At 40.5% G+C, this 12,107-nt stretch overlaps 1 protein-coding gene across 3 annotated transcripts in view; it reads left to right on the forward strand.

Annotated features, from left to right (window-relative positions):
* map7b (microtubule-associated protein 7b) overlaps positions 1–12,107 on the forward strand; it is a 38,684-nt gene that overhangs the window by 22,757 nt on the left and 3,820 nt on the right. For 2 of the 3 annotated variants that reach the window (XM_088325290.1, XM_088325292.1), the window contains 10 exons: positions 2,598–2,717; positions 4,576–4,742; positions 6,214–6,359; positions 7,657–7,892; positions 7,959–8,094; positions 9,382–9,550; positions 9,619–9,723; positions 9,797–9,847; positions 10,918–10,945; positions 11,945–12,065. In XM_088325290.1, coding sequence (XP_088181416.1) covers positions 2,598–2,717; positions 4,576–4,742; positions 6,214–6,359; positions 7,657–7,892; positions 7,959–8,094; positions 9,382–9,550; positions 9,619–9,723; positions 9,797–9,847; positions 10,918–10,945; positions 11,945–12,065 — 1,279 coding nt within the window. The remainder of the gene's footprint in view (positions 1–2,597; positions 2,718–4,575; positions 4,743–6,213; positions 6,360–7,656; positions 7,893–7,958; positions 8,095–9,381; positions 9,551–9,618; positions 9,724–9,796; positions 9,848–10,917; positions 10,946–11,944; positions 12,066–12,107) is intronic. The other variant, XM_088325291.1, reaches the window with a different exon arrangement.

Below are 12,107 nucleotides of genomic sequence, written 5' to 3' on the forward strand. Positions count from 1 at the left end.
AAATTGTGAAGAAGAGCCACTTCCAGAATTTGGGGGAGCTTCAAAGACAGTGGGCTGAAGCTGGAGTCCAGGTATCAAAAGCCACAGTTCACAGACGTGTCCGGGAAATGGGCTACAATAGCCGTATTCCCATGGTCGAGCCACTTCTGAACTCAAGACAACCGAAGAAGCGTCTGACTTGGGCTATGGAGAAGAAGCACAGTTGCAGAGTGGTCCAAAGTCCTCTTTTCAGACGAAAGCAAGTTTTGCATTTCATTTGGAAGTCAAGGCGCCAGAGTCTGGAGAAAGGCTGGAGAAGAGCAAAATCCAAGTTGCTTGAAATCCAGTGTGAAGTTCCCACAGTCAGCAATGGTTTGGGGAGCCATGTCAGCTGCTGGTGTTGGTCCACTGTGTTTAATCAAGTCCAGAGTAAATGAAACTGTGTACCAAGAGATTTTAGAGCACTACATGCTTCCATCTGCTGAAAAGCTCTATGGAGATGAGTATTTCATTTTCCAGCATGATCTGGCACCTGCCCACAGTGCCAAAACCACCAGTAACTGGTGCACTGACCATGGCATCACTGTCCTTGATTGGCCTGCTAATTCCCCTGACCTGAACCCCATCGAGAATTTGTGGGGTATAGTTCAGAAGAAGATGAAAGACACCAGACCTACAAATGCAAATGAGCTGAAGGCCGCTATCGAAGCATCCTGGGCATCAATAACACCTCAGCAATGCCACAGGCTGATTGCCTCCATGCCACGCCGGATTGATGCAGTAATCCGTGCAAAAGGATTCCCAACCAAGTACTGAGTGCATCAATGGACATTTTCAAATGTTTGATTTAGTTTTGCTGTTATAAAATTATTTTTTTTACTTGGTCTGAGGAAGTATTCTAATATTTTGAGATAGGATTTTTGAGTTTTTTTCAGCTGTAAGCCAAAATCAGCAATATTAAAATAATAAAAGGCTTGAAATAGTTCAGTTGATGTGTAATGAATCCAGAATGTATGACATTTTTGTTTTTTTAATTGCATTACAGAAAATAAAGAACTTTATCACAATATTCTAATTTTCTGAGACAGTCCAGTACATGTTTTAAGAAGGTGACAGTTTTTGAGTGACTGGTTAACTACATGCTTGGAGTTTTTGTGAAGCTGCTTCCCAGTTGAAGGTTACATTTTTACATGTCACTTTGTGTTTTATTGTGTGTAATTCTATCCAAAATGCGCAATGTCTCGTGTTTGAAATCGTCTACATACAGTATGGATCAAAGGAGCCTCCCACCGTCCCCTGACCCTTTTCTCTAATCCTCTGTTGGATAATCTTTTTGTTTTTGCTGAAACACTTAACGCCGTTTTATCTACAAGGATGGCAGCACACAGTTTGAGTATCGGTTAAGTTAGTCACCATTTTGGACGGTTTCCAGCCCAGCTTTTTCTATGCCTGCGCACTGAAATCCAGAGCCTCAGATGCGGATGCAAGCTGCTCCGCGCTTTGGTCGACACGCGCGGCTAATCAGTCTGATTGCATGCACTATTCCGGAATGAGCCTCAGAAGTGCATGGCCCATCAATTGGCTTTCTCTGCCTTCGAGTCACCTATGCAGACTTTGTTGCTCTGTTATTTAGTTCTTTTTGAATGGGGGATTCTGCAGCAATCTTTTTTGTTCTGGGGTTTTGCGCTTCCATTTATTTGAGCACTTTGCTGGTGTACCTAGGTGAAGGTCCCATGCAAGAATCATGGCATAATTTGGACTAAACTACCGTAAATTCCGGACCATAGAACGCACCTGATTATAAGCCGCACCCACCACATTTTAAGAGGTAAACCGATTTTGTACATACACAAGCCGCACCTGTATATAAGCCGCATGCGCCCACATTTAAACATGTAACACAAACACAAAATTAACCCAAACCCGACTTCAAGTCCCGCGATTGAAACTAAATGTCCTTCATTAAAGTCCACAGTCCAAAAATCAAAGCCAGCAAAATGAACGGAAAATGATACCACTACTTATGGTTTGATGCAGACCTGCAGAGTTAGGGTCTCGTTGAAAGTAATCCAAGGAAAAAGGTCTGTATTTCCAAAGGTAAGGGTGGGAAAAATCTATCAGATGAACACATTTACTGACGCAACTCCTTTTTCCTTAACCAACTTTTAACCCCCTCTTTTTTGCTTGTCTGTCCCTCACCTTTAGCGGTCCCCACTTAAACATGGCACCCCGCGTTTGTTCCGCCCCTCATTTTTCGTTCACCCGTGCAAAACATATCAGAATAAGTGTCTAAAATAAATACATTACAAAAATATACAGTTGCAAATACATATTGAACATGGGTTACACATATTTACAAAGAAAGACGGTACACCGAGAGAGTTTTCAAAGCTTTAATAATAATAATATAGCTTTGACAGGGCAGTTAATGGTAGCAACACTCGAGCACCGCTGGCGGCAGTTAGAAAAATGACATCAATTGGCCGCATTACTGAATAAGCTGCAGGGTTGAAAGTTAGGGGAAAAAAGTAGCGGCTTATAGTCCGGAATTTACGGTAGATACATTCTCAGCAGCCATTAGTCATTAAACAGCTGTAAGTGTTTGTGTGTGCATGCAGGTTCCCGCCGCCTCCCCCTGACGCCATGGGAGAGCAACGTAGTAAACCGCTTGCAGCAGCCCACTCACTCCTACCTGGCACGGAGTCGCAGTGCCATGAGCCTCTCTGGAGAACAAACTGGTAAGTCTGAAAGCTCTGTTCCTTATAGCCGCCTGCAAATGTAAGTACACTCGTATATACTGTCTTACCCCAGTGCCTCATTTCTCTCCACAAGTGCTGCTGTTGTTATGTTTGCTCTCTTGACCTCCAAAGTTTTCTGTGTTAATCAGATTGGGCACGACTTAAGCGTTAACACTGTCTGAAACTTCCTTTACCAGCCTGTATCAGGCACTCAAAGCTCTCACACACAAGCAGACAAGCTGGTTAGGATGTCATTCCTGTTTGTTTGTTTGTCTAGTTTTGCAGTAAATGACTAAATTCCAAGAAAAGTATACTCTCTAATATCCCTGAGTCTTTGTAGTTCAGTACATTGTCATACCCACTTCATTTATTTTAGACCCGGGGTCTCTTAACCTTGTCTTTTTGGAGACCATAAACAAAAACATTTAGGGATGCAGAGACCCGCCACTTTATTTTTTAGCAGTATTCAGGGCTCATTTGAAAATATTTTCTAGGTTTTCAATTCCCCGTGACCCTGTAGAACATGGCCGGCCCTTTTGTTGATCGCACCCAAATAAAAACTACCTTCAGTACCTGAACCAAAGCGGTCTATCAAAAGCAGACCTATTTTAAGCAATCACTTGGGAAACATTCAGTTTAACCTTGACACCGTGCTGCCAGTGGTAAACACTTCTAAGAATAGGCCAACAATTAAAAGAAATTCTGGGTGATTATAAATAATGAATATGCATTATAGAAGGCTTAATACCAGGGGTCGGGAACATATTTTCAGGAGTACCGTAAATCGGGCTCAGTTATAAGACAAGGGTGATGCTAATATCCTCTGTCATGTTCCAATCATAATAAATGCAAAGCTACAATGTTACACGACAGCTTGGTTCTGTCCAGCACATATAGAGTCCTAACTAGAGTTTACAGTCAGAGTTACACCAACACACTGTGTTTTGGCTGTAGGTCTCTATGGAACCCTGTATATGGAAGCTCATCAAACTATTAATGTTAACTGAGGAGACATTAAATAATGAAAACCAACAGAACAAAATCTAAACACCTGAAAACGACATTCAAGATCCCGGACCAAATATATTCAGTGAGCGGTAGAGGTGGGCCCACTCCCTTATCTGTCTAGCCCAGTGCCCTCTGCAAAATTTTGTGACATTTTTAATAACTTTGCTTGCACCTCGTTTCAAATCCTTTAGTTATGACAAAAATGAGCCTCAAGAATCTTTAGTAACTACAGGAGGGAGACTAATTTGAAGTCTGTAAGTTAAATCATCAAACGTCACAGAGAAATAAAATGCGCTGAAGAATTGGCTTCTGTTTGAAGAGCAGGTTTGGCAGTTTAGTTGAATTTTGTGTCAAACTACATGGTGTGGCTTTTAAAAATAAGGAAATATTTTGCTGTTAATGGCTTTAAGGCAAAAAAGTTCCTGAACCCTGCCTTATACACATTTTATAGCAGCAAATAAATGTATTTTTTCATTTGTTGTAGTATCTTGTGTTTATCCTGTCAGTATTCTAAACATAACACACCACACAGTTTTTCTTATTTGTCATACATGTTTTGAACACTTTGCAAATTACAAAATTAAAATATCAGTTTGTTGCTGATTCCTTGTGTCTTTTTCGTTGAGCTTCTTGTCAACATTTGTATTTTACATGACCTTTTTTCTATTCAGAGTCTTTATCTTTACTGCATCTTTTACTAATCACTAACACGTTTCATTTTCTTCACATATTTCTTCATCCCTGACTCACTCCTTTCCCTTCACCCCATCCAATATTTCCATTTATTGTTTTACCACTCCCGCCTGTCCCTTGACTCTCGTTGCCCCCCCACCTCGGTCCCTTACTGTAGCCATGCCTGTGTGTCCTCGTTCAGTGTCGTGCCAACCCATGGGCTCCGTGTCATTCAAGACCCTGCAGGCCCGCCCTATCTCCCACAGCCGAAGCCACGACCGATGCCTCGTCAGGGAGGCAACCCCTTCTGCGCCGAGCCGTAGGAGGACCACCGGGACACCGCAGGTGGGTCCCACTTGTCTTTTTTCAAGTCCTTTGTTTTACTGTCATCTATAAACAAAATGCAATAGGTTTGTGAAATTTCTTATCATTTTTTTACTTTTTGAAAATGCCACGATGAAACCTAAACATTTTGCTTCCCCGTGATTGTAAAGAATTTTCTGCCTATTTAAATAACCGTATTTTCCAGGCTACAAGGTGCACCTAAAAAACCCAACGTAGCCAGAAATATGGCCTTTATAACTTCAGTGTTCTGGTTTGCCGGCGTCCTAGAGGCATCATTTTTGCTGGGGACGCATTGTGTCAAATCAACGTGCGTCCCCGGGACGCAACTATTTTGTCACCAAATTGTCATTATTACCCGATTACTTCTTTTTTTACAAAGATTTACCGCACTCCAAACTTTTCGTCAGGCAGATCTGCCATTGTTGTTTTGGTCTTGCGGTTCGAGTTTTCGTCTGCACGCCGATCTCGGAAAACGAGATCTCGTTGCTTCGAGATGACGTCATTGTTGTGGTGCTTGTCGTCGAGGGAAGGTGAAAATCAACACAAAATTGCTAATTTCTTCAGTCTCAGTAATAAGTCGAAACATAATGCAGAAAGTGATAACAACGGCAATAATTCCGGCAGCAAAAAACGGCGGAGAAATTCTTCGGAAGATGGCGGAGGCAGGAAAACACGTGTGTTGAAGCGAACGATTCGACTAAAGAAAATAAACAAAAGAATACTTCTAGCAAGAAAAGGACTTTTCTGCCTAAATGGACTCAATTATATTCCTGGGGATGCTATGAGGAGGATGATAATGGATTGGACCTTGAGAAGGCATGACAACTGTGGCGGGACAGCAAACCACGAAGAATATATGAACTGAAAAATCAGAAGTGATAACTTGCTTTGTATTACCAATTTACTGTGATGATTAAAACTGCATAAATATATATCAATTAATATTTTAGCAATATTATTTTGTATAATGTACAATATTGTGAACTGAAAAATCTGAAGTGATAACTGATTTGTATTACCAATTACCTGTGATGATTAAAACTGAACGAAAATATAGATTAATATAATTATTTCAGCAATATTATTTTGTATAATGTACAATATTGTTGTGAAATGAAAAATCTTGAAGTGATAAGTGATTTGTATTACCAATAAACTGTGTTGATTAAAACTGAATGAATATATGGATTTATATTATATATTTGTCGCCGATTTACAATTTCAACCCCGATAACACTAAATTTTGGGGACAAATAGATCTCTGTTGGGACCCATAGATTTTTGAGCATGCGATTCCCCGGGACCCATCACTTTTCACAGCTAAAATGAACACTGTAACCTGTGCTTTATATATGAAAAAATAGGACAAAAGGCTATTTTTTCGGTAAATTTGCCATTTAGAAGGCTCAAGTTAAATAAAGTTGTGATCACATCGATTGCCTTTGAATTGCTATTTTTGTCACTCACGCAGACTCCGCAGAAGAACCGAGACTCTGTCAGGAAATCATTGGGCAACCTGTTGCTGCCTTTAGGACCGACTCTCACTTTGCCCCTCAAATTACGATCCTCGTCGCCGATCAAAAGAAACACTAAAGTTTCTGCGCCTCCTCCTGGAAGGTAACACAAACTTGCAGTATCTATTGTTTACAGGTTGGCTTGAAAAAAACATTTTGGGGTAGAACTATCCAAACTATGGCCTGAGTCCCATTTGCTGTCCGTGTCACTTTCTTAAATTTGCGTTTGGCATAGTCGAGCTTAGTTAAAGGTGTCTTCATTTTCCTCATGTTGAGGTTTTTGAGTTTTTCCTTGCCCTCATGTAGGTTTTAGATCAGGGGATGGTGTAATAAGAGTCCGTGGTTTGCAATATTCTGTGGTCTGTGCAGCCCTTTGAGACTCTTTGTGATTAAGGGCTATACAAATAAACATGAATTGACTTGACTTAAATAACTACATGGATACACAGGGTCATGATGAGAATGAAACGTTAAGAAATAGGCACCACAGGTAATTAGTATATAATTAAAAGCTTACCAAAACCTCAAGAAAATATACAAATACGATATAAAAGAGTAATAATTTTGTGAATTCAATCTAATTTGGAAGCAAACATTTCTATCACTTAATGCTATGTATGTTATTCATTAAGTTGTCATATTCCATGATTCCACAAGTATTTTACATTTTAAAAATGTTAAAATTACTACAATTTTCTCACTTTGGTTCTGAATATGGAGATAAATGGTTTGACCTAGTCTAGTGTGGTCCATGAACAATCTTAAACTGTTTGTGTCAGTATCTTCAAACTCTTAATCAGGCATGTCAAACCCGACCTGTGGGCTGGATCCGGTTTGTTGGAGGTTTTAATCAGTCCCACTACACATTTCTGTCAAAAAAAATAAGTTTCTAGGTCGTTTCTATTAAAAGTTGTGGTTTTATGAATAGATCCAAACCGAATGCTCTCTGTGGATGCTAGAAGGCAGTGTTGAGTTGGTATAGTATGGTGAGTTGGTTCAGGTGTAAAAAGCCAAACTGAGTTCGACATCCCTGCTTTAAACTGTTGTGTGGAGCAAGTTAACAACAAAAAGTCGACAAAATATTTTATAACAGTTTTAAGTAATCTGAATGAAATTTACCTTGAACATAAATGTTTTGACAGAATACTATTTTAAAAGCGGATTTACCTCAGGCATGGCCCCTTGTCAAGGTTTCTTCATACTGAGGTTTTAGTTTTTCCCTTGCACTCATGTAGGTTTTAGATCAGGGGATGGTTTAATGGTCGTCAGTAGTCTGTACAACCCTTTCAGACTTTTTGTGATCAAGGGCTATACAAATAAACATGACTTGACCTAAAAAGACATACTAAAATTAAGGTTGTATGTTGAGTTTTGAGAGGACTTTGTTTTCGGGCCTACAGGTCCCCTCAGAAGATCTCAGGACGCCCGCCGACCCCAAAGATGCTCAAGTCTCCCGGGGCAGAGGACCCGGGAAATTTCCGCCCCGTTATGGCGTCCCCTGAGATTACACAGGTCTCGACTGGTAGCAAAAGCCAAGAAGCGGAGGACGAGCAGGCCCTCGTTCCTCCACAGCCAGAGGAGCACAAGAAGACAGAGCACAACAAGGTGGAACAAACGACGAGATCAACAACCAATGGTGAGTTCTTGGTGTATTAGAAAGTTCCTTTGACTTCATCTGACTTTTGGGGGGACTTTACTTCAGAGCCAGCCCTTAAGCCCTCTGCTGGGACTACGGATCGAGAGGAGGCGAGTCGCATCTTAGCTGAGAACCGGCGGCTCGTCCGCGAGCAGAGAGAACGGGAGGAAGAAGAGCGAAGGCAGCAAGAGGAGCAGGCGAGGTACAACATCTGAGAATGAGGCTACAACTAAATTCTCCTGAGAGATGGTCAACAAATTGTCACATTCTTGGATAACTAAAATGGCTGTGCGCCATTAAAGCCACCTGCGTTGAGACACAAAATCATTGTTGGGTGGCATTTCCCTTTTTGGCAGTTTTATTCACCCTGATTGCTTGTAAAAGATTGTGATTCTACTCAAGCTTGTTTTGGCCTGAAAGAGTAGAATGTCTTTTAGCCGAAAGATACTGAGTCGACCAAAAAAAATGGCAAGCCAGCTTTTTTGGGCAGTTTTCAGATCTAACCAATCTTGACTGCCTAGAAAATATGGTGTTGATATTCAACATCTTTTCTGGAAAAACATGCTGAATCAGCAAAACCAAAAGTGCTGAGTCAACTTTTATTTTACATTTTTTTCCACATGTACGTCCACCCTTCCTTGCAGAGTCATTCTAATCCTGGGGCATTTTCGCCTCTAGACTGACCTACCTGATTTCTTGTTAAACGATTGTGATCCTGGCCAAACTTGATTCGACCTGGGAGAGTAGAATGTCTTTCTATATAAATGCAGATCATTTCATTTCATTTCTTTCTGGTAAAGCTGCTGAGTAAGTAAGACCAAAAATTCAGAGTCAGCTTTTTTAGGCATCTAGGGTGGGGGTCTCCATCATGGTGCCCGCGGGCACCAGCCTGCCCCCGAGGTCAGCTGAGATTCCCGCTGACCCGTTCTGAATATAGCTCACCAGTCCTGGGTCATTGTTATTTTCTAGTAAAATTATTTTTGTGGTTTACTGAGTCTATTTAACAGTGCTCCCAATATTTAACCTTGTATTATCATAGTAACGACACAATAATAACACAAGTTATTTCACAAATGCATATCAAACTGGGTGCAATTAGTAACAAAAAGTAGCTCTACGTAGAATAAGGTTGGATTAAGGGTAACCTACCAGAGTGCCTGTAAAAGAGGGTATTGATATTCAATGTCATACCGTCCTGGGAGAGTGGAATGTCTTTCTGAGAAAAAATGCTGAGTCAACAAAACCAAAAATGCACACTCAGCTTTTTAGGACATTTTTCACATCTATGGTAACCTACCATACTCCCTGTGAAAGATGGTGGTCATATCTAAACTCTTTTCCCATTTTATTGTGTGGACAATCACACACACGCACACAAACGGATTTACTTGGATCTTAAACAAAAAAAAAACATCACCACCCTCGCTTTTTTCACGGGTAACAAAAACCGCATGGTGTTTTATTCACTTTTTCTTCCTTCCGTCTTCAGGATAGCCAGGGAGGAGATTGCCCGTCGCAAGGCTGAGGAGCGAGCCAGGCGAGAGGAAGAGGCTCAGCGGCAAGCGGAGGAGAGGAGGCTGAAAGAAGAAGAGGAGAAAAGGATAGAAGAAGAGCGTCTCCAACAAGAGAAAGAGGAAGCTGAGAGAGCCCAGAAACAGGTCAGAGAAATCCTAGAGGGGACCAGGACGAACATGTTTTGAAGTAAACCTCTCCTCCCGGTCATCAGCGGGACGAGGAAGAGTCTCGGCAGAAAGAGGAAGCTGAGAGACTGAGGCAGGAAAGAGAGAAGCACTTTCAAAAAGAGGAGGCCGAACGGCTGGAAAGAAAGAAGGTAATGAACTTGTCTTCGAAAGCCGTCAAACGTGATCCTCACTCCTAAAAGAGGTATTTTTGTTTGTTTTAAGCGCCTGGAGGAGATCATGAAAAGGACACGGCGGTCAGACACTGTAGACAAGGTAAGCAAATGATAAATTGTAGCAAAATTCAGAATATCACTCTGAAAATGTGTTTTATGTATTCAAATATGATCTAGGTAAAACGTTTTTATTATGCTGGCACATAATTTTACTCTTTTTAATTTTTTTTTTTCATTTAACAATTTATTTTAAGAAAGTAATTATTTTTATTTCATCATTCCTTTTAATAACAAATTTTAATAATGCAATGATGACAAGGCATGATTGTTCTTTATTTTCTATTTTTATACAATTATATTTAACTTATTATCTTGTACTGTGTTATTTTATCATTTACATTTTCTGGCACTTTTTAATGTCGTTGTGCATTTCACATGTTACAATGACAATAAATGCTGATCTATTCTATTAGTCAATGGAGTACTCAAGCAAAGTTACAGGATGTTTCCCTCTATATTGTATAGTTTCACTCATTTTTAGTAATTAGTATTTTACTAGAAAAACAAGTTGAAATATAGTAAAAAGAGAAGAAAAACACTTAGATTTTATAACATTTTTTAAGGACAAAAATAGCTTGAGAAATAACTAAAAAACTACTAGGAGTTGATTTAAAAAGGAAAATCTTGAAAGGAAAACATTTTATTAGTTATAGAAAGGAAAATGGTCTGTCCATTGAACATTTTTTCCCCCTTTATATTCTGGATCGGGCGCCCTCTCAAAGTCTGCAGTGAAATACAGTATATATACATAATTTTATATATGAGGTGTGTCATATTAGAAGGCGCAAGAATTAGGGTTACATAGAAAAATAAGGTAGGCAATTCAAAAATAACTTAAATACGGTATTAGAAAATCTGGTTTTATACCTAATTTTCTGGTATATAAGTTAAAGTTCGTCAACTTAAAAATTTCGGGTTTTATGTGCGCATTACAGTCCGAAAAATACGGTACATATTCAAACAAACCACTACAAAAAAGCCGACACAAATCTATTACTCAAAAGTAACATTTGCCAGAAATTCGAAGGTGAGTCTTTTAATCAAGTGCGCCCTGATGTTTCGAAAAATACTGTACCCCTTTACCTCTGATTAGGTGTTTTTCATTTCCAGAAAGTAACCCCCAACAAGAACAGTGAAGGTAAGTTCAATCACTTGTCCTACAATGTACTTATATTAAATTAGTCTTGGCAATATACCTGTTTGTACAAATAATTGTGTGAGTATTTTAACAACAAAGGTTTTGGGTGCTCTGAGGAGAGTGATGAGCAACAAGAGTATGGATGTTAAGAGGGGACTGTATGAGAGTGTGATTGTGCCGACTGTGTTGTAGGGTGCAGAGACTTGGAGCCTGAACGCAGATTTGAGAAGGAAATTGAATGTTTTTGAGATGGTGTTTGAGGAGTATGTTAGGAGTGACAAGATTGGATAGATTGAGGAATGAAATCATAGAGACAGAACTGGAGTAGTAGTGGAACTGAGCAAGTGTTTGGATAAGAGAGTACTCGGTTAGTTTGGACACATGGAGAGGATGGATGAGGAGTGAATGCTGAAGAGGATCTACAGAGCAGAAGTCAATGGAAGGAGACCAAGAGGAAGGCCGCGATTGACGTGGGTGGATGGTGTTATGAGTGCACTGCAGGAAAGAGGTCTAAATATAATGGAAGCTAGAGCTCTTGTTGGTGATAGAAAGGAGTGGAGAGGTGTTGTGAAAGGATAGTGGGATTGTGGACGCGTTCTTAAGGATGGGCTGGGCACCCGTATGATGCGGCAGGGGTAAACCAGTGAAAGCTGTCGGGCCCTGCTGTTGAACAAAAGAGTGTGTTGTGTCACCCTGACCCGAGTGACACGGCCGCTTTCTGGTGTCCCATTTCATCTGGAGGGACGAAAGCAGGACCGACTTAGGTGCTGGGGTGCCAAACTTGTTTGGGTGTTCTGGCAATTGGGTTGGCCATGGTCTAAAAAAAATGTTGTGTGTTTTTTGCTTTTTTTTTCCCCTTTTATTTTCTTTGTTATTGTATGTGTTTGTCTTGCTGTCGGTCACCCCTCTTGAGGGATATGACCAAGGTAGATAAATAGATAGATTTTAACAACACACAACCCTGATTTCATCATCTTCTGCATGTTTGCTCTTGGCTAGTGGTTGCCGCCTCTCCAGGGCCCTCGGAAGGTCTTCCCACCCCGCACAGCAACGGCAACGGTTGCCAAGCAGAACCCAACTTGAGCGCCAGCACTTCCACACACAACCCTTTGATGCAGAGGTACATTTTCTTCAGGCTAGACTGGCAACATCTCCCAAAATA

Source organism: Urocampus carinirostris, chromosome 20 (assembly GCF_059441175.1).
Source record: "Urocampus carinirostris isolate Australia breed hairy pipefish chromosome 20, RoL_Ucar_1.0, whole genome shotgun sequence".
In the NCBI taxonomy this organism is placed as follows: domain Eukaryota; kingdom Metazoa; phylum Chordata; class Actinopteri; order Syngnathiformes; family Syngnathidae; genus Urocampus; species Urocampus carinirostris.